This window comes from Leucoraja erinacea, chromosome 12 (assembly GCF_028641065.1).
Source record: "Leucoraja erinacea ecotype New England chromosome 12, Leri_hhj_1, whole genome shotgun sequence".
NCBI classification, from domain to species: domain Eukaryota; kingdom Metazoa; phylum Chordata; class Chondrichthyes; order Rajiformes; family Rajidae; genus Leucoraja; species Leucoraja erinaceus.
Window position 1 is genome coordinate 41,846,498 of NC_073388.1, and position 23,625 is coordinate 41,870,122.

At 45.2% G+C, this 23,625-nt stretch overlaps 1 protein-coding gene across 4 annotated transcripts in view; it reads left to right on the forward strand.

Moving 5' to 3' along the window:
• Nucleotides 1-23,625, forward strand: part of aff2 (AF4/FMR2 family, member 2) — a 452,626-nt gene that overhangs the window by 256,190 nt on the left and 172,811 nt on the right. For all 4 annotated transcript variants that reach the window (XM_055643996.1, XM_055643998.1, XM_055643997.1 and 1 more), the window contains one exon: nt 2,134-2,178. In XM_055643996.1, coding sequence (XP_055499971.1) covers nt 2,134-2,178 — 45 coding nt within the window. The remainder of the gene's footprint in view (nt 1-2,133; nt 2,179-23,625) is intronic.

A 23,625-nucleotide genomic window follows, 5' to 3' on the forward strand; every position in this document is an offset into this window, starting at 1 on the left:
ATGATTCCGGCATCTGCAGTTCCTTGTGTCTACACTGTACTGTTCTATGTTCCAATTATTTTTACACACATCCATATTGAACTATTTCAGCCCTATACTGTGCCTGGTTATCAAACAGATCCAAATCTGACCGCTTTATTTCCATTATTTCCATTGCCTGATTCATCTACATCCATGGAAAATTTGAAGTTTGTGATTTTGGTTACATGTTTATAAGCCTGTAAACATACCAAGGCTGACGCCTCGGTCCAACGCTCATAACTTTTTCCGAGAATGAAATGTTTCCATTCACAGCCATCCTGTTTCAATTTTATAGTATGTTTGGAATTGAAAGTCTTGGTTTACCCCCTGTCCATCAGTGTACTTCACAGATGTGGAAATCAGCCAAAACCCTTTTCTGAAAATAAGACATCCATCATTCTTTGCCTTATTACTCATATCAATGATATGGTTGCAAGATACCAATGCATCTTTTCGCCACTTTTTGCTTCTGCCCTTTTATAAACAAAGCCAGACCTATTCGGGAGCCTTATATTTGACCTTTTATTTGTGGTTTTAATCTTGCGTATGGCGTGTACAACCTAAAGTTGATCAAGTGGCATGAAAAACGATTTCCATTTGTTTGTGCACTTCGGTTTGATTGCATTAGTCGAAACAGGGTGGACCACGTGAAGGCTGCAATCTCCCACCTCTATCTGTAGTCATTTGTGTGTGTGTGTGTGTGTGTGTGTGTGTGTGTGTGTGTGTGTGTGTGTGTGTGTGTGTGTGTGTGTGTGTGTGTGTGTGTGTGTGTGTGTGTGTGTGTGTGTGTGTGTGTGTGTGTGTGTGTGTAACATTTTTTGAGACTTCTATTTGTAATATAGAAAGGGGCGGCACTGTGGCACAGCAGTACAATTGCTGCATTACAGTGCCAGAGACCTGGGTTTGATCCTAACTACGAGTGCAGTCTGTACGGAATTTGCATTTTCTCCTGGAGCACCCGGAGATAACCCACACAATCACAGGGAGAACGTATAATCTCTGTACAGACACACCCGAGGTCAGCATCGAACCCGACTCTCTGGCACCATGAGGCATCAGCACTACCAGCTGTGCCACTGTGCCTCCCTGTATTTACAAGGCAACTGTGAGCAAGAATGTGTCCAGCCACCTGATGCATTGTCATGAAGGGAATCAGGAATCTCAAAGATTTACAGCGCAGAAAGAGGCCATTCAGCCCATTATGCTGGTGCAGGCCAAGTCAGTATGAAGAGCAGGTTAATCCAATGGTGCCCAGTTGTAGGCAGCAAGATTTGATTTCGTCAAGATGAGAGACTCAAGATTGTTTTATTGTCAAATGTACCAACAATAGAACAATCAAATTCAGACTTGCACCAGCTTAGCAGGATTGTAATGCAATACACACAGATAAATATATAAATGCCATCCTTCAGAAAATACTTCTCAAAATACTTAGCAGGTAGCACTGCAGAGAAACTGAATTCACATCTACACCTAAAAAACACACGCATCGCAGAAGTAACTCAGCGGGTCTGACAGCTTCACTGGAGGAAATGGATCGGAGATGTTTTGGGTTTAGAATCTTCTTCTGACGAATTGTAAAGTGGGGGGGGGGGGGGGGGGGGGGGGGGGGGGGGGGGAGGGGGTGGGAAGAGAGGTCAGCTCAAAACCTGGCAGGAAATAGGTTGATATAGGTGATAGGTTTTTTTGATCGGCGGATGGTTGGAAAAAGGCCAGAGATGAAAAGGTAGAATGTGTAAGACAAAAAGATTGAAGGTTGTGAGTTGTGAAGCTAGAGGAAGGAGAGTAGGTGGAAGGGGAGGGTATTCACACCTGATTCAATCTGAAGAAGGGTCCTGACCGGAAATGTCACCTATCCCTGTTCTCCAGAGTTCCTGTCTGACCTGCCGAGTTACTCCATTGGTGGGCAATACCATTGGTATTTATTTGAGATGTAGAAACTACGATCATGTTCCAAATGTCCCAGGATGTCATTGCTATTTCATTTTTATTTCTTAATTCTTATTTGGGAAGGTGCTAATTTTACTAATATTAAATTCTTTAAGAAGTCTTATTTTCTGCCTGTGCATGGAGATGTCTTAGTGAAATATATTTTTTCTCTCTCCCACTTAGGTCAGCCTTTCCAACGAGTCCAGCTGTGTGGAAGAAATATTGCGGGTTGGTCACCTTCCATTCTATTTTAACTTCACCGTGGGCATTTGGGGGGATGCAGAGGTGTTTACAAAACAAGTCAACACACGTGTAAATGCAACAGGGTCGTACTCTGGCTTTTGCTCACAGGTGGGAGAAGGATGGGACTCGTGCCTTTAAGGTCATGTGACTGGGGCAGCACAGCGGCGCAGCAGGTAGAGCCGCTGCCTCACAGTGCCGGGGACCCGGTTTCGACCCCGACCTCGGGTGCTGTCTGTGTGTAGAGTTTGCATGGTCTCTCTGTGGCCGCATGGGTTTTCTCCGGGTGATCCGCCTTCCTCCCCCATCCTAAAGTCAGAAGAAGGATCTCGACCTGAAACGTCACCAATTGCTTTTCTCCAGGGATGCTGTCTGACCCACTGAGTTATTGTATTCATTGTATTCAAAAAGCAGACACTGTAATGGGCCAACAATGTCCATGCCGAACATGATGCCAACTAAACTAATCTCATCTACTTGCATGTGTTCCAAATCCCTTCATTCCCTGCATATACATGTACCTATCTAAAAATGCCCCTATTGTATGTGCCTCAACGCAGTATGTAGCAATGTTACAAAACTTTGAGATTTACAAAATCAAGTCTTTAATTTATCCCAAGTCTTTAATCTATCCCATCAGATAAAGCATAAAAAGAAGTTTAATTTGACACCTAATTCACTTTCATATTTTCAGTTTTAAAAAAAGTTATGGCCATTTTCATACTCGGAAATTGGCCTATTGGCTTTTTCATTGACTAAACACAAAAGCTGTGATCGAGAACATTTAAAGGCCGATAACTTTCTTAAAATTTAAGATAACTGAAAGAAATTGTCAGTTATTATAGATTGAAGCATTCTGAAACAAATATGAAACAATCTTACTTAGATGAAATTAAAGCATATAATTAGTTAGTTACCTAATTGTAGCTAATTACAAAATTCAATTACTAGATCTAAACATCTATCGTAAGAATAGATTAACATTTTAAAATAACCTAAGTGTCCAAATAACATTCACAAGAATTCAGAATATAACTTAATTTTTAAATCTCATTGTCATGGGTTTATAGGCCAAATGGAAGGAATTTAATGTTTAATACCTGTAAATTAATGGTCATTTAAATCATCTTGCGAGTGGGATTTTCTGGAACGGGACCCTTTAGAACGTTGATAATGCGGTGAATTTATACCCCCATATCTGCAGCAAATACACTGCCGGTTCTTCAGGGGAAAATCACCGTTTCGCAACTTAAAATGTGAATTAAATACATCTTAAGAAACACTTTTATACATAAAAATAAACTACTTTCTTTTACCTGGTCCTCCATAAAATCCATCACAGTTGTCGGCATTGACGGCTTCAGAAGCTGCTTTTAAAATCATTCCAGCGATTAACATGTCGGGTGAATTAAAAAAAAAACACACAGAAGGAACGATTCTTTAGCAAAATCTTGCACTCCAACAAATATAATTCAGGACTAGGTCGGGAAAAAACCCCGTTTTAACCCCCCCCCCCCCCCCCCCCCCCCCCCCCAAAACGCGCCTAAATCACGCACATGGCCAGTGGCAGAATTACAGCGCCACTGAAGGTAAGTTTTGTAACATACCTACAGTATGTTCCAGACACCCACCATTTCTGTGTAAAAAAACTTGCCTCCCACCTGTCCGTTAAACTGTGCCCTTTTTGCCATGAAGTTTTCCTGTAACACTGTTTCTGATGAAAGACTTGGACCATGGAGGGAATTCCTCGCACACATCGTGAGAACATGATAAAATTGTCGGGCCCCTGGCTCCTCAATTCTGCCCTACCATTCAACTCCTCTTCTGAGACCGTTCCTCAATTCCCTGATCTTTCAACAATTTATCTACTCCCTCTTTATGTACCTCTAGTGATCCAGCCTCCATAACCCACTCGGGAAGGAGAATTCCAGAGATTCACCACCTCAATTTTGTTTTCTATTTTCTCTTCTCAATTTTAAATGACCGTCCGACCACCTTTCCCAACTTGTGGAGGCGGCACGGTGGCGCAGCGGTAGAGTTGCTGCCTTACAACGGCAGAGACCCGGGTTGGATCCCGACTACAGGTGCCGTCTATACGGAGTGTGTACACTCTCCCTGTGACCGTGTGGATTTTCTTTGTGTGCACTGGTTTCCTGCCACATCCCAAAGACGTACAGGTTTGTATGTAAACTGGCTTTGGTAAACGATGTTCCATAGTGTGCAGCATAGTGCTAGTGTACGAGATGATCACTGGTCGGCATGGACTTGGAGGGCCAACATCCCTATTTCCGCGCTGTACCTCTAAAGTTTACAGATCCATTATCTTGCAACAACTTCCTCTTGCTCGAGACTCACGTACAAATGGAAAAATCACAACATGTACAATGCTAATTTGACAACAAGTCATGTCCAGAAGAAGTTGGAGTGTTATGTTACATTGGTACCAGATGTTGTCGTGGCCACATTTGGAGTATGGTATTCAGTTTTTGTCACCCTGCTTTTTAGACTTTAGAGATACAGCGTGGAAACAGGCCCATTAGCCCGCTGAATTCACGCTGTCGAATTATCACCCCGTACACTAACACTATCCTACACACTAGGGGCTATTTACTATTTTCCCAAAGCCAGTTAACCTACAAACCTGTACCTCTTTAACTTGTGGGAGGAAACCGGAACACCTGGAGAAAACCCACACGGTCACCGTGAGAATGTACAAACTCCATGCAGACAGCATCCGTTATCAGGATCGAACCCGGGTGTCTGGTGCTGGAAGGCTGCAACTCTCCCGGTGCACCACTGTGCAGCCCATGATATAGGAAGGATGTCATTGAGCTGGAAAGAGCAGAGAAGATTTATGAGGTTGTTCTCAGAACTAGGGGCTTGAGTTGTAGGGGAGGTTGGGCATTCTTGGACTTTATTCCTGGAAGTGCAAGAGACTGAGGGGTGCAGTTATAGAAGTGTATAAAATCATAAGGGCAATAGATAGAATGATTGCAGTCTTTTACCCAGGGGAGGAGAATCGCGAACCAGAGGACATAGGTTTTAGTTGAGGGTGAAAAGATTTAATAGGAACCTAAGGGGCAACTTTTTTTACGCAAAAGCTGGTGGGTGTACGATCTGCCAGAGGAGGTAGTTGAGGCACCTACTTTAACCATTTAAAACACACTTCGATAGGTACATGGATAGGAAAGGTTTAGAGGGATATCTGTGGAATTCTCTTTCACAGAAGGCTGTGGAGGCCAATTCACTGGATATTTCTAGAGAGAGCTAGATAAAGCTCTTTGGGCTAATGGAATCAAGGAGAAAGCAGGAACGGGGTGCTGATTTAGGATGATCAGCCATGATCCGATTGAATGGCGGTGCTGGCTCGAAGGGCCAAATGGCCTACTCTTGTTCCTATTTTCCATGTTTGTATATGGACCAAATGCATGCAAGTGGGACTAGCATAGATGGGCATGTGGGCAAGTTGGACCAGTGGACCAGTTTCTGTGCTGTACGACTCTCTACTGAAGTGAAGTAGATCAGCTAGACAGAAGAATGAAAGAACCCACTGACAGTGAACCTAACATGAAATGCGCGGAGTTTCAACATAACGAGGCAGCTTTAATTTAGCTATGAAAATACAACATGTAACTATCTCACCAGTGCAAGAGGCCATGATATTGATGGTGATTGTTAGGTTTGACATACTAATAGGATAATAGCCTCAATTTTCAAAGACTTCAACATTATTATGTCGTAGATATGAAACACCGGTGAAGGTTCAGGCTCTGAGCATTAATACTGTGTTAATAACATCCAGAATCTCAAAAGTACAGGAACACTGAGACACATAAGGCATACAATGAGACCGTGTATTACTTTCTGCACTTATCCCTTAATGCCTTTGGCTAACAAGTATCTAGCGATCTTCAAGATGAACAATGACCCTACATTAACCGCTGATTATGGAAGGGAGTTCCAAACTTCGTTAACTTTCTGCCTATTTCTTATCACTACAGGAAGGCCTGGTCCTAATCTGTGCCTGGTCCCAGACTTCTTAACCACGTGCTTTATCACCGCTATCAGATCCACTTAATATCTTAGGAACTTTGATTGAATCAACCTTTAAGCTTCTAAATACCAGAGCATGGAACCTTAATTTGTGCCATGTCTCTGGACAAGTTAACCCCTTGGATTCAGGTAACTTGGCTCAGTTTAGTTCAGTTTATTGTCACGCTTTTTTGCTGCGTGTTATCCAGTCAGCGGAAAGTCATTACAATCGAGCCATCCACAGTGTATAGATACGGGATAAAGGGAATAATGTTTCGTACAAGATAAGATCCAGTAAAGTCCATTAAAGATAGTCCGAGAGTCTCCAATGAGGTAGATAATAGGCTATAGACTGCTCTCTAATCGTCAATCAGGTAGTTCAGATGCCTGATAACAGTTGGGAAGAAACTGTCCCTAAATCTGGAAATGTGAATTTTCATACTTCTGTACCTTTTGCCTGATGGGAGAGGGAAGAAGAGGGAGTGGCCGGGGTGAGACTCGTCCTTGATTATGCTGGTGGCCTTGCCGAGGCAGTGAAGTGTAGATGGGGTCAATGGAAGGGAGGTTGTTTTGCGTGATGGTCTGGGCTGCATCCCCAACACTCTACAATTTCTCTCGGTCTACATTACCTTGTCTCTATTGCTCAAAGCTCCGACAACCAGGGCTTCTTATAGGTGAAGCATAGTTGCTTCCTTCATGATTTCTCATCCTCGAGATGTTAAACTCAGCATTACACTAGCTCTCTAATTGTTTTTATTGCTCACGCACGACGGTTTAATGATTCATATGGGGGTCTCTAAATCTCTTTGACCTCAAATGCTTTTAACTTTTCACCATTTGGAAATTAATCTGAGTTAGCGTTTGATGGTCGTATGTGGCTGACCTCACTACTGTTACATCGAAATCCATTTGCCACGGTTTTGCCTGTCTGCTCAATCTATTAATATCATTTTATGCTTCCATTTGTACAATGCTTTCTCTCTCCCTGTCACCAGCTAGCTTTGATATGTGGCCCTCCATCCATCATCGAAGTCATTGATAAATACAGGGAATAGCTGAGGCACCAACACCTATCCCTGTGGGAAATCCACTAGTCGCATCCTTCCAATATGAGTACTTGCCCATTATCCCTGCTCTATCTCACAACCTGGGCAGTTTGCTCATGAGATCAGTAACTTACCCTCCTGTAAGCTTAATTTATGAGGAATAGCCTCGTGTGAGGAGCTTTATCTGGTATTTTCTGGAGGACACGATAGTGGCATTCAAGAAGCTTTTGGAGAGGCACATTGATTTGCAAGGAATTGATATGCAAGGAATGGAGGGATATAGATCAGTTAAGTTTAGAGATACAGCACAGAAACAGGCCCTTCCGCTATGCTAGTCCCACCTGCCCACATTTAGACTTTAGACTTTAAAGGTACAACTTGGAACCAGGCCCTTCACCCCCCCCGCCCCCCCGAGTCCGTGCCGACCAGCGATCATCCCGTACGCTAGCACTGTCCTACACACTAGGGGCAATTTACAATTTTTGCCGATGCCAATTAAGGTAGCCTTTGACCGAGGGACGAACCCCGAGCACCCAGGGAAAACCCACGTACAAATTCTGTACGGACAGCACCCGTAGTCAGGATCGAACCTGGGTCTCCGGTGCTGTGAGGCAGCAAATCAGCAGCAGTGCCACCGTGAAAGGCTGAAGCACCAACACTTATTCCTGTGGGGCATTCGTCCAATATGAGTACTTGCCTATTATCCTTGCCCTATGGGCGCTTTTCTCATGAGATCATTAACTTACCCTGTCCTATAAGGTTAATTATGTGAGACTTTGTCGACTGTCTTGTGGAAGAGTTTTTTTTTGAGGATCTGATGTATTGATGATGTTACCCAGTTATAGTAGAATAAATTCATTTGATTTAACCCATTTTTTTCACGTCTCACATTACAAGAAGGGGATAAGGGAGGGACTAGTTTTTTAGACAGGGGGTGGTGGATGCCTTGAATGTGCTTTTGGGACTGGACGTTTTGTTTAGGACTCATTATCAGACTGAAATAAGGGTCCCTATCTGAATCGTCACCTATCCATGTTCTCCAGGGATGCTGCAGTTACTGCTAAGTTACACTAGCACGTGTGTCTTTTTATGTAAAACTGCATCGGCCGTTCCTTGTTTCTAAATTATTATAAAAAATTATCCTACCCTTAATCCCTTGCTGCCTTATAAATCCCAACCATTGAATGGACTAGCAGTCAATGGGATCCTAACCAGGTTTTCAATTTCAGGTCACCCACTCCCCCTATTTTTGATTCCCTCTCACAGCAGTCCACCCAAGATCTCTCTCTTTGTTCATTTTTCTTCACCCCTCTTCCCTCTCGTCACCTTTATTTATCACTCACCTGCCCAACACTCACATATCCATTCACCTGCGTTTCATCTCCGCTGATCTATCTTTCATACTCTCTACCCATTCCTGGTTCCATCTGACCATTGGTCCTCTGTGTGAAAAGGTTCCCCCTCAGTTTCCTATTACATCTATTCCCTCTCACTGTATACATTTTTTTAATGTTGTGATGGTACATGCTTCAACTATCACCTCCCGCAGCTCGTTCCATACACCCTTTGTGTAAAAGGTTGCCCCTCAGATTCATATTAAATCTTTCCCCTCTCACCTTAAACTTATGCCCCTTTGGTTCTTGATTCCCCTAACCTGGGTAGAAGACTGTACATTCACCCTATCTATTCCCCTCATGTTGTTATACGCCTCTATGAGATCACCCCCAGCCTACTGTGCATCAAGGAACAATGTTCTAGCCTGCTCAACCTCTCCCTGTATCTCTGTATATGTAAAATTAAATGATATGTATTCATTTCCCTAGATTGGTCTGCGTAGAAGTTGGAAGGATATGTATTCGAGCATCATTACATGACTTTGGGGTGGCACAGTGGCGCAGCTGTAGAGTTGCTGCCTCACAGAGCCAGAGACCTGGGTGAGATCCTGATAATGTGTACTATCTGTACAGAGCTTGAAAGCTCTCCCTGTGACCGCATGGGTTTTCTCCAGGTGCTCTAGTTTCCTCCGACACTCCAAAGACGTGATTAATTGGCTTCGGTAGCATTGTAAATTGTCTCAAGTGTGGAGGATAGTGCTGGTGTACGGGGTGATCATTGGTTGGCGAGCTAGGTGGCCGAAAGGCCTGTTTCTGAGATGTAAACTGCATTACGAGGTGCTTTGGAGATCATTATTGAATAGATTATGAACCATGCATTCGTCACATTAAGTAATCTTACCAACTGATAAATTCCCAGCACTGCATCGAGGTACAGTGAAAAGCTTTTTGTTGCCTGCAAATCAGTCAGCGGAAGGCCTATACATGATTACAATCAAGCCATCCACAGTGTACAGATACAGGATAAAGCGAATAACATTTAGTGCAGAATAAAACCCAGTAAAGTCTGATTAAAGAAATTCCGAGTGTCACAGCAAAGGCTGGATAACTTGATCACCTGCACCCTCTGCAATGTGCCGAGATAGTCAACGATGAGACGTCAGTAACCTGTGTAACCTTGATGTCCATCACCTTGGAAAAACAGTTGACAAAGTTAATGGAATACCCTGTGAAGTAAATTGGCAAACAAGCAAAGGGTGAGATGTTTAATCGCCGAGCAATCTGCTGCAATTTCCTTGAACAGGTAACAATAATTGAAACAAAGCGTGCATGATCCTGGACCCAACCTGCTGCTCAGGTTTCACTCCACTTATCCCCGGTGAGTTGCACCAGCTAGAGAGTGGCCCTGACCTACCATCGACCTCATTGGAGACCCTCACACTATCGTTAATTGGACTTTACTGTGCTTTATCTTGTTATTCCCTTTATCCTGTATCGGTACACTATGGTCGGCTTGATCGTAATCATGTGTAGTCTTTTAGCTGACTGGTTAGCACACAACACTGTACCTCGGTACACATGTCACTAAACTAAATTAAACTAAACTGAATAAATCTACACGACACTAAACTGAACTGATCTAAACAGAAGTAAGCTGAACTAAACTAAACTTCCCAACAGATACAAAAAATCACATCTGGGGAGCTCTCCTGCAAGGAAGAGGTATTCATGCAGGTGTGAAGAAGGGTCCCGATCTAAAAAGTCACCTATCCATGTTCTCCAGAGATTCTGCTTTGGAAAGGGTGTGGAGGAGGTTTATCTAGAACAATGCCTGGAATAGAGGGTATTACCTACAGGGAGTGACTGTAGAAGGGTCTCGACCCGAAACGTCATCTATCCATTTTGTCCAGGGATGCTGCCTGACCCGTTGTTATACTCCAGCATTGTGTGTGTTTTTTATTAACCAGCATCTGCAGTTCGATGTTTCTACCGACAAAAATTGGTTGGGCAGAGTTAGATGTTTTCTCTGGAATACCAGAGGTTGCAGGGAGACCTGATAAAAGTATATAAATGAGTGTATAAAATTATGAGAGGCATAGATAGGGTAGAGAGTCAAGATGGAAATATCAAATACTGGAGGACGTAGCTTTTAGGTGAGAGGGACCTGACCTGATGTGTTATTTGAGCATTTTGTGTCTTTTTTTGTAAACCAGCATCTGCAATTCCTTGTTTCCTGTAGCCTTGATACATAATGGTTATATTTATTTAAGCAAGAACACTGAAAGCATTAAAAACATATTGCAATTAAAATGCTAGTTAAAAAAAAAGTGATTAAAATAAATTGAGTAAATACTTATCTGCTCGTGGGGCTCAGATTAGTTTGGTTTCGAGATACAGTATGTAAACAGGCCCTTTGGCACACCGAGTCCATGCCGCCCAGCAATCACCCCGTGTACTTGCACTATCCTACACACTTGGGCAATTTCCAATCTTTACTGAAGCCAATTAACCTACAAACCTGCACTACTTTGGAGTGTGGAAGGAAACCGGAACACCCGGGGAAAACCCATGGTGTCATGGGGAGAACGTAAAAACTCCATATAGACAGCACCTGTAATCAAGATCGAACCTGGGTCTCTAGCGCTGTGAGGCAACAACTCTACCGCAGGCGCAATGGTATCGCTCCATTGGATTCACAGTTCTTTGGTTAGTCCTTCCTGGTATAGAGTTGAGGCCCTGAATACAGGCTTAAAATTGCAGTCCTTTAGGAGAAGGAACAAGAGACTGACATTAATCAAAAAAATGCTTCAGCTGTGATAGACAGACATGGGTTATGCACAGGTAAGTGATGGTCTTGGCAACCGTATTGTGGGCCGAAAGGTCTAGAGATTAGTGTGCAAATCTAACCAAAAGGTCTAGAGAAAGTCCAAGAGATTAGTGTGCAAAATTAGAGCAGATGGTATTGGGGGTAGGGTATTGACATGGATAGAGAACTGTTTGACAGACAGGAAGCAAAGAGTAGGAATTAACGGGTCCTTTTCAGAATGGCAGGAAGTGACTAGCGGGGTGCCGCAAGGCTCGGTGCAGGGACCACAGTTATTTACAATATATATTAACGATATAGACGAGGGAATTAAATGTGACACCTCCAAGTTTGTGGATAACACAAAGCTGGGTGGCAGTGTGAGCTGAGGTGAGGATGCTATGAGGCTCCAGGGTGACTTGAATAGGTTGGGTGAGTGGGCAGATGCATGGCAGATGCAGCATAATGTGGATAAATGTGAGGTTATCCACTTTGGTGGCAAGAACAGGAAGGCAGATTATTATCTAAATGGTGTCAGATTAGGAAAAGGAGAGGTGCAACGAGACCTGTGTGTCCTTGTACATCAGTCACTAAAAGTAAGCATGCAGGTACAGCAGGTAGTGAAGAAAGCTAATTGCATGTTGGCCTTCATTGCAAGAGGATGTGAGTTTAGGAGCAAGTCCTACTGCAGTTGTACAGGGCCCTGGTGAGACCGCACCTGGAGTATTGCCTGAAATTTTGGTCTCTAAATTTGAGGAAGGATATTATTGCTATTGAGGGAGTGCAGCAGAGGTTCACCAGGTTACGCATTGTGTTCAGTTTTGATCACCCAGTTATAGGAAAAATGTTGTGAAGGAGGAAAGGGTGTTGAGATTATTTACAAGGTTGTTGCCAGGACTGGAGGGCCCGAGTTAAAATGCAGGCAGGTAGGACTAGTGTAGATGGGGCATGCTGGGGCATGCTGGTTGACATGGGCCTGTTACCCATGTTAAACAAATGGGTTTTCTCCAGGTGCTCCGGTTTCTCCCACACTCCGAAGATGTGCAGGTTTGTAGGTGAATTGGCTTCCGTAAATTGTCCCTAGTGTCTAAGATAGAACAAGTGTATGGGTGATTGCTGGTCGGCATGGACTCAGTGGGCCGAAGGGCCTGTTACCATGTTGTATCTCTACTAAACTAAACCAAAAGGTGCCAACATGTCAGTGCTTTTGAAATCAAAATGGAAAACGCAAACATAGCATAACTTTCAAACATTTGGCGGGGATGAGTGACTATTGGTTTTATCTCATAAATCCCAGAGATTCTGTTGTATTTTGGCAATGCTGTTCTCAAGATCATGATGTGAAGGATGTATTCTCAGCAGATGTACAAATTGCATGTTTATATCTGAAGATTTTCTGTCAGCACTGAATTTCTTTTTGCTTCAGTTACCCAACTATTAAGTGCTTCTCTTAATGTTTCTTTCTTGGTACGAAGTGTTTTATTTTAAACTAACATTGCCTCACTGACAAACTCGCCAATTGCCATTGATCGCAACGGATGCCTTGTCAGGGAAGCATTATGGCTCACAAAACTCATGATAGGTGTGAGAAGATGTAATTGCTGTGAACAAAAATAGTAGTGAAGGAAAGAGCTGGCAATGTTTATCCGCAAAGATTATGGACAATGTGAAGTGTGTGGCGGCCTGAGCCATTTTGGTGTTGAACCATCATTGCTCAAACTCTTGAGTGGACCAGGCGTGATCTGGGCCGACCAGTCAGGGGGATGGGCCGTTAGGAGGTTGGAATTCAAAGGCGGCAGTTGAAATTGAAGGATTGGCAGTTGGAGTGGCACTTGGGTTTGTTCACGAGCAACGGCACATTAGTAGTAAAATAATAACTTGATGCGTGCATGAACGATGGGGCTGTATCGGTTAATTATTAAACAGAGTGTTTACACAATGCATGGACCTCTACAGTGGTGACCCCGACAATCCAAAATGGCCTATTTTGGATTTGATCATGTTTGCAGTCGACAACCCAGACCAGCAGAATGCAGTTTCGATCAAACTGCCCACTTTCTGGGAATCACAGCACCACGGAAGGAAAACATAGAGAGAGTGGTGAATCTCTGGAATTCTCTGCCACAGAAGGTAGTTGAGGCCAGTTCATTGGCTATATTTAAGAGGGAGTTAGATGTGGCCCTTGTGGCTAAAGGGATCAGGGGGTATGGAGAGAAGGCAGGTACAGGATACTTAGTTGGATGATCAGCCATGATCATATTGAATGTCGGTGCAGGTTCGAAGGGCCGAATGGCCTACTGCATCTATTTTCTATGTTTCTATGAACAGGCTGAAGCCCAGTTCCACATTTGGCAGATCACTGCCGATGCCACCAAATACTACTACGTAGTCAGTGCGCTGGACCAGGACACCGCTCTCACCTAATCGATTACCTTCGCCAGCCACCAGCCGACGGCAACTACGAGGGCCTCAAAATGCTCCTCTTCCGCACTTTCGGTCTCAGCCGCCATGACAGGGCAGCCAAACTCCTTCACATGTATGGCCTAGGCAACCGCAAGCCACCCGTGCTTATGGATGAAATGCTCGCCTTGATGGGCGGACACAAGACCTGCCTCCAGTTCGAACAGGTGTTCTTCGAGCAGATGCCTGATGACATTTGCCTGCTCCTCGTGGACAACGATTTCACCGACCCCCGAAGGCTGGCTGCCCATGCGGATGTGCTGTGGCAGGTCAAACAGCAAGGTGCCTTGGCGGATCAAGCGGCCGGTCCCAGCCTCCACTGAAGGCACGGCAATGAGTCCAGCCACGAGCAACGATGGCAAAGGTATGTGGTGCTACTACCACCAAAGATGGGATTCTGAGACCCGCCGATGCCAACCATCCTGCACGCATCCGTGAAACGCCTCGGCCGACCTCCAGTAGTGGCTACTTTACACCTGGGACCGTCGTTTGGGGCGGCGTTTACTCGTGGACACAGGAACAGAGGTCAATGTTTTGCCCTCATCGGCAGCCGACACTAGTTCTGGAAAGAAGGGACCTCCTCTGTCCGCCATCAATGGCAGCAACATCAAGACATACGGGGTCTGCATGATCCCGCTCACCTTCAACTCCTATCACTTCAATTGGCCCTTTACTATCGCCGACGTCTCCACCACCGCTGCTGAGTCCCAATTTCCTCTGGGCGCACTCCCTGCTGTTCGACGTGAAGGGACAACGTCTCATCAATTCTGAGACGTTCAAGTCGATCGCCTTGCACCCCACCAAATTGACTGCCCCACATCTCAGCTCGGTGACCTTCTCCAAAAACCAGTACACCCAGATCTTGGCTGATTTCACTGACATCATAACCCACCAATTCCCAACAGCCAGCCCCAGGCATGGGGTGAAGCACTGTATCCCCACCACCGGACCACTATTCCATTCACGCGATGCAGACTGCCCCCTGACAAGCTCCAACTGGCCAAAGATGAGTTCTGCAAGATGGAGGAAATGGGCATTGTGCGCTGCTCAGACAGCCCGTGGGCATCCTCGCTTCACATTGTCCTCAAAGCGTCTGGGGGCTGGAGACCCTGTGGAGACTACCGCCATCTCAATGACATCACAACGGCCGACCGGTACCCTGTCCCTCACATCCAGGATTTCACGGCCAATCTGGACGGCGCCAAGGTTTTTTCTGAAATTGACCTGGTACGTGGCTGCCATCAGATTCCGGTCCACCCAGACGACGTCCCCAAGACGGTTCTCATCACCCCGTTTGGGCTCTTTGAGTTCCTACGGATGCCTTTTGGCCTCACGGTTACTCTTCCAGTGGCTCAACCAGCATGGCCTGGCCATCAACCCTGCCCAGTGTCAGTTTGACCACCCTTCCATCAGTTTCCTCGGCCACCACATCAACCAGCACGGAGCGGTCCCTCTCCCGACCAAGGCCGAGGCCATTCACCGGTTTCCCAAACCCTCTACGGTGAAGGGACTCCAAGAGTTTGTCGGCATGGTCAACATCTATCACCGTTTCAGGCCAGCAGCCGCCAGGATCATGCAACCGCTGTTCAAGACCCTGGCCAACAAGCCGAGAAAGCTCGTTGGGGACAACACAGCCACAATCGCTTTCAAAAACGTCAAAGAGGCACTGGAAAAGGTGATGATGCTGGTACATCCACGGGCCAACGCGCCAACTGTTCTCATGGTAGGTACGTTACAATACTTACGTTCAGCAGTGCTGCAGTTTTGCCACTTGGGGGGGAGGGGGGGAGGGGCGAGATTAAAATGCCATTTTCTCCTGCATGTCCGAGATATATTTCCTCGGGCTGCTAGATGATGCTGAAAAATCGTTCCGACTTGCGTTCTCAGAAGTTTAAAAAAAAAAATCGCGGGACAATTTAATCGCTGGAATAAAATAAAAAAGCGACTTCTAACGCCGTCAATGCCGACAACGGGACGGATCTCACGTAGGGGACAAAACTTAAGGCAAGTCGTCTATTTTACATATAAACTTGCTTCTTAGGATGACTTTAATCAACATTTCCTTGGCAAAAATGTGATTATGGCCCCATACGAACCGGCAGTGTTTTTCCTGCCGATATGGGGTTCAAATTCACTGCAACCGCAACGTTCCAATCGATCACGTTCCACAAAAACCCACTCACAAGATGATTTAAATGGCCATTAATTTACTGGAATTAAACATTCCTTCCTTCCATTTGGCCTATAAATTCATGACAATGAGATTTACAAATCATGTTATATTGTTAATTCTTGTGTGAATGTTATTTGGACACTTAGGCTATTTAAAAATGTTAATCTTTTTTTAAGAAATGGATAGATGTTTAGATCTAGTAATTGAATTTTGTAATTAGCTACAATTAGATAACTAACTAATTATATGCTTTAATTTCAGGTCATCCAAGTAAAATTGTTTCATATTTGTTTCAGAGTGCTTCAATCTATAATAACTGAAAATTTCTTTCAGTTCTCTTAATTTTTAAGAAAATTATGGGCTTTTGACTGTCCTCGATCACAGCTTTTGTGTTAAGTCAATGGAAAAGCAATAGGGAACAAGATGCTAATTTCGGAGTATGAAAATGGCCATAACTTTTTTTAATACTGATGATATGAATGTGAATTAGGTGTCAAATTAAACTTCTTTTTAAGCTTTATCTGATGGGATAAATTGCAGACTTGATGTTTTAAATCTCAAAATTTTGTAACATTGTTACTCATGGTTGATGCATCTGGCACAGCTGTGGGCGAAGTGCTGGAGCAACTGATTGTTGGAAGCTCCTTTTTTCAGTCATCACCTGAGACCCCCCCTGAGCAGAAATAGAGTACTTTCGACCGGGAACTCCTTGTGCTCTACCTGGCCATCCCGCATTTCCCTTATATCCTCGTGGGCAGGCGTTTCACAGCTTTCACCGACCACAAGCTACTCACATTTGCCTTTGCCAATGTGTCTTCTTCTTCTTTCGTGTGGCATGCACAGCTTAAAGTTGTAGGACAACTTGGCCAAGGTGTCTGATCCTTGGTCAACCTGGCAACAACGTCACCTGGCCTACATCTCCAAGTTCAAGGCTTGCATCCAGCACATCGCAGGCAAGAACAACCGGGTCGCAGATGTGTTGTCCCGCACCGCCATCAATGCCATCAAGCTTTGGCCCCAGGTATCGACTGCACAGCCATGGTGGCCGCCCATCGAGAGGATGGGAAGATGTTCACCTACCGCGCCGTCTTCTCAGGCCCGTTTCTCGAGGATGTGCGATTTGGGCAATCTGACACCACGCTCTACCGCGACGTGTCTACCGGGCAGCCATGACCCATCATCCCCACAGCCTGGCGCCGCCAGATCTTCGACATGGTTCATGGTTTGGCTCACGCTTCCACCCGGGCAACACTGGCACTGGTGGCGGCCAAGTTCCTGGGGCACGGGTTGTGCAACCAGGTCAGCAACTGGGCCAGGACGTGCATCCCCTGTCAAACCTCAAACCTCAAAGATTCGCCCTGTCACACCGGCGTTTCGACCACATCCACGTCAACATCGTTGGACCGCTGCCCCATCCAGAGGTGTCACCCTACTTCTCACCATCATGGAATGATTCATGAGATGGCGTCCCCTGACCTCAGATACCTCAATTGCGAAATGTGCACGTGCCCTCACTGCCCACTGGGTTGCCTGCTTTGGTGTGCCGGTGGACATCTCCACTGACAGAGGTGCACAGTTCACCTCCGAGTTGTGGTCAGCAATGGCCTGGCTGCTTGGCCCTCAGCTGAACCACACCACCACCAGCATGAAAATAACCTAGTGGAGAGTTTTCACTGGCACCTGAAGGCGTCCCTAAGGGCACAGCTCGGACCGGATGGGCGAGTTGCTGTGGGTCCTGCTGGGCATACGCACTGCCCCGAACGAGGACCTGGCAATTTCCTAGGCCGAGCTGGTGCATGGTGCCCCGCCCACAGTCCCATGGGACTTCATTCCGGTGGCACGTGGGCATCAGGAACCAACCATGACCATGCTGATGAGCCTCTGGGAGAAAGTAGGTACGCTCTCACCAGTCCCAACATCACGCTACGTCCTCACCCGCCCTCCAAGACTGCCAGTACATCTTCCTTTGCCGCGATTCCCACCGTACGCCACTGTAAAGGCCTCACGAGGGACCTTTCCAGGTACCGCAATATGGCATCACGACTTTTGTCATCAACATGGGCGGGGCAGGGAGGAGACTGACTCCGTGGACCGTCTTATGCCAGCACACTTGGACATTGGCAAACCAGTGCATGTTGCACAGCCCCGCCGGGGAGGGCATCCGCCATCACGACCGCACCCGCCCTCACCTCTGTCAGCTGCGACCCCGAACACAGGAGACGCCTACATGAGATCAGGCCACCTCACTCGTGAGCCTAACAGCCTCCATTACTCCAGTTCTGGAGGGGAGGGGGGGGGTCATATGGCGGCCTGAGCCATTTTGGTATTGAATCGTCGTTGGTCGGGCTTGAACTCTTGAGTGGACCGGGCGTGATCTGGGCCGATCAATCATGCGGTCAGGGGGACGGGCCGTTAGGCGGATGGAATTCAAAGGCGGCAGTTGGAATTGGCAGTTGGAGTTGAACTTGGGTTTGCTCACGAGCGACAGTACAGTAGTAGAAAAATAATAACTTGATGAGCGCATGAGCGACGGGGCTGTAACGGATAATTATTAAACAGAGTATTTACACAACGCATGGACCTCTGCAAGTGCACTATTTAGCAAAGAAGCCATGTTTTGTATTAGTCATACAGCACAGAAACAGGCCCTTCAGCCCCGACTCTATGCCAACCAAGATGTACCATATAAGCTGGTCCTATTTGCATGTGTTTGTATTTAAATTTTAGACTTTAGAGACAAAGCGTGGAAACATGCCCTTCGGCCCACCAAGACCGCGTCGACCAGAGACATTATTAACACCATCCAACACACTAGGAACAATTTACAATTTTTACCGAAGCCAATTAACCTACGAACCTCTATGCCTTTGGAGAGTTGGGGGAAACTGGAGCTCCCGGAGAAAACCCACGTGGTAACAGGGACAACATGCAAACTCTGTACAGACAGCACGTGGTCAGGATCAAGCCGGTGTCTCTAGCACTGTAAGGCAGCAACTCTATTGCTGCCCCACCGGGTTGCCCTGCAGTGTATGTAACTATGTAACTCACACTGGTTTGTGTGAAACCTGTTAAAAATCGAGTGCTTCATGTTGTGTTGGTATTGGTTCATTGGTTCATTTTTGTCACGTGTATCGAGAGTGGAAAGATTTTATTGTGTCCTATCCAATTAAATCAGATAATACTATACATGAAATCTATGGGTATCGTGTAAGAGTGAATATTACCTGTTAGAAGTAGAAAAAATTATGAGAAGTATAGATGGGGGTAGACCAGGGGTGGCGAACCTTTTCATGGTGGAAGGCCGCATTGTTAGTTGTAATCTAATAAGGCCGCATCAAAGAAACTTCAATTTGATATACTTCAAAATGTACATTATTTTGTTAAAATACCCTCATGACTTACTAATGTTTTAAGTGTGGCCGTCAGTCGGGGAGGATTATTTCATTGAATCTTCTTTTACTCTTTGGTATTTTAAATACGTTCATTTTAAGATTAAAATATAAATAATAAAAGATGAACAAAAACATAGAAAATAGATGCAGGAGTAGGCCATTCGGCCGTTCGAGCCTGCACCGCCATTCAATATGATCATGGCTGATCATCCAACCCAGTATCCTGTGCCTGCCTTCTCTCCATACCCCCTGACATAATAATAACAAAAAGATTTGTTATAAAAAATTTGGAATCAGTCAAAAGGCCGCACACTTAATGGCTTAGAAGGCCGCAGGTTCCCCACCCCTGGGGTAGACAGTCAGAACCTTTTCCTCAGAATAGAAAAAATCAAATACTGGAGGGCATAACTTTAAGGTGAGAGGAACAAAGTATAAAGGAGATGTGTGGGGCAAGTTGTTTACACAGAGGGTGGTGAGTGCGTGGAATGCACTGCCAATGGTGCTGGTGGAGGCAGTTACGATAGTGACATTTAAGGGGCTGTTACATAGACACAGGGATATGCAGAGAGTGGAGGGATATCGATCACATGCACCACATAAATTACTCCTACATCTTACGTTCTTAAATTTTAAGCAACAATTGTGGGTGGAATATGTTATTTTTAATTTTGGCTATTTATTTCTATTGTAATGACACTCTGTTGTGACTGTGAGCTTCAGAGAATAGAACAGTGGCAATGATGAACTATAAATGATCATGACTCAATAATTTGGAACAAGCTGCAGCGAATAGTGTATTTTGCTATCAAGATGATACTAAGTGGAATTGCAAAGTGGAAGTGGAAGTGGAAGTGTGGGGCGACACAATGGTGCAGCGGTAGAGTTGCTGCCTTACAGCGCCAGAGACCCAGGTTCGATCCTGACTACGGATGCTGTCTGTATGGAGTTTGTACGTTCCCTGTGACCGCATTAGTTGGTTCCAAGTGTTCCGGTTTCCTCATACTCCAAAGACATGCAGGTTTGTAGGTTAATTGGCTTTGGAAAAATTGTAAACTTCTGTATGGGTTGATTGCTAGTCGGCACGGACTCAGTGCCAATAGGTCTGTTTCTGCACTGTGTCTCTAAAGTCTAAAGTGTAAATCCCATCTCTTTCAGACTAGTCACAGCCGACTGTGGAGGCCAAGTCATTGTGTATTTTTAAGGTGTAGGAATGAACTGCAGATGCTGGTTTAAACCGAAGATGAACACAAAAAGCTGGAGCGAAGGAATGGGTGACGTTTCGGGTTGAGACCCTTCTTCAGATGCAGATTGACAGATTCTTGATTAGTATAGGTGTCCCAGAGGTTATGGGAATATGGGAATATGGGAATGGCGTTGAGAGGGAGAGATAGATAAGCCATGATTGAATGGCAGAGTAAATATGATGGGCAAATGGTCTAATTCTGCTACTATAACTTAAACTTATGAACGAGTGTTGCATTTCCAATTGCTTTTGGCATCTATGTTCCTCTAAGTATCTTGAGTACCTGTGTGTTAATAGAGAGATGAATTCCTAGCAGTCATTGGTTGGTTACTGACAGGCAGTAACAGAATAAGCCTTTAGTTCCAGCGAGTATATTAACAATGGATATTTTTAGGACTGGGCTACTAAGGACAGGCAGGGGACTATGCGAGCAGCTGGACTATTACACTCTGCCTCTGCGAAGAGGAATTATTGAAACTGCTGAGCAATGGTGCAAGAGATGAAAATTTGGCACGTGCTGCTCTCAAAGGACAAGCAGTCACCTTGATTTACAGTGCCTTCCATAATATTTGGGACAAAGACCCGTCATTTATTTATTTGCCTGTACTCCATATTTTGAGATTTTGTAGAAAAAAATCACATGTGGTTAAAGTGCACATTGTCATATTTTAATAAAGGCCATTTTTATACATTTCGGGGGGGGGGGGGGGGGGGGGGGGGGACGATTAGATTTCCCCTTTTAAACAATTGCAAACGATATAAGCTGCAGTCTTAACAATGTCCCTAAGCAATGAAAGTTCTTTTCTTGAAGTGTTTACTTCATAAATAGAGTAGTTAACAAGTACATAGCAAGGATAGGAAATCACCAGGTTTCACTGATGTAGGCAGAGGTATAAACATCGATCAGAATAGCACAAACTCACCTGCTCTTCCTTGAAACATTGCCGTCTTCCTGAGAGAGAGCAAACAATCTCGGTCAAGCACTTCAAGCTAAAATGTAGACACAATGAACCCTTGCCAACCACTGCCCGCCCCCACCCTCTTTCCTGGAAACACACCCACTTCTCACTTTCCCCCTGCCCCTCCCCCCTCCGCCTTGCCCACCTCCCTTCCCTTTCTTTAAAGATGCAGTGCAGAAGCAGGCCCTTCGGCCCACCGAGTCTAGTCCGACCAACGATCCCCGTACATTAGCACCACCCTACACGCTAGGGACAAATTTACAATTTTACAGATGCCAATTAACCTGTAAACCTGTATGTCTGTGGAATTTGGGGGGAAGCCGGAGCACCCATGAGAAAACCCATGCGGTCACAGTGAGAACGTACAAACTGTGAACAGACAGTACCCGTCGTCAGGATCGAACCCGGTTATCTGGTGCTGTAAGGCAGCAGCACTACCACTGCGCCACTGTGCAGCCCTAATGTTGAATAACTAGTCCACAATCAGTCTAAAGAAGGATCCCGACCCAAAGTAATGCCTGTCCATTCCCAGACGCTGCCTGACCTGCTGAGTTCCTCCAGTGCTTTGTTCATTGCTCAAGTGTCGCCTGGTGTGATGGAAGTAGGATCATTAGATATAGTTAAGGTAGACATGGATAAATATTTGGTTTTAAATTATGGATTATGAGGACACGAGGAACTGCAGGTGCTGGTTTACAAAAAAAAGTGACAAGGTGCTGGAGTAACTCAGTGGGCAGGCAGCATCTCTGGAACTCTGGTACAGAAGAGATATTGAGGTTAGAGTAGGTCAGTCATGATCATATTGAATGGCGGGACAAGCTTGAGAAGGCTGGTTGCCTATTCCTGCTCCTATTTTCTTGTGTTCTTGTGTCTTTGCTACTTTCCTCACAGATGCTGCCTGGCCTGATGGATGTTCCTAGCATTTCTTATTTTTGTTGGGGGGGTTTTCAGCATCTACTGGTCCCTACTTCAGACTGATCTTTTACCCAGGGAATGAATCAATGTGAGCGGCCCAGTGGCACAGCTGGTAGAGCCACTACGTTACAGTGTCCGAGACCCGGGTGCTGCCTGTGTGGAGTTTGCACATTCTCTGTGACCATGTGGGCTTCCTCCGGGTGCTCCGGTTTCCTCCCACACTCCAAAGACTTGCAGGGTTGTAGGTTAATTTTCCGTCTGTAAAATTGCCCCTAGTGTGTAGGGAGTGGATGCGAAAGTGGGATTATATGGAACTAATGTGAACTGGTAATTGATGGCATGGACTCGATGGGCCAAAGAGACTGTTTCCATGCTGTACCTCTAAACTAAACAGAACTGAATTAAACAAAACAGTACATACTGTACATACAGTACATACTTAATGATACAGGTGTCTGAAAAAGGGGCCTGACCTGAAACGTCACCTGTCCATGTTCTCCAGATATGCTGCCTGATCCGCTGAGTTACTCCAGCACTTTGTGTTCCTCTTACAAATGTCATCGCCACACAATGCATCGTGTTGTCTCATGAGAGGACTGCAGGACATTTTGTCTTGTAACATAAAGAGAACGTTTGTGTTGTAAATATGCTGCATGTGGATCATGAGTTACCACAAAAGAAGTTCAGGAGTTACTTGAAATTAAGGAAATCAACATTCGTACTGCTGGGTTGGAAGCTGCCCAAACTAAATATGAGTTGCTGTTCCTCCAATTGAATATGAGGGGTTCAGAATTTAAAAAAATGTCACCTATACCTTTCCTCCAGAGATGCTGCTTGACCTGCTGAGTTACTTCGGTATTTTGTGTCTATCTTCGAAATAAACCAGCATCTGCAGTTTCTTCCTACACATCACTCACAAGATGATGGGTACATGGAATGAGCTGCCATAGGACGTAGTTGAGGCAAGTATTATAAAAACATTTAAAAGACACTTGGACAGATTCATGGATAGGAAATGTTTTGAAGGATATGGGCCAAACACAGATTTGGGACTATCTGAGATGGGGCATCTTGGTGT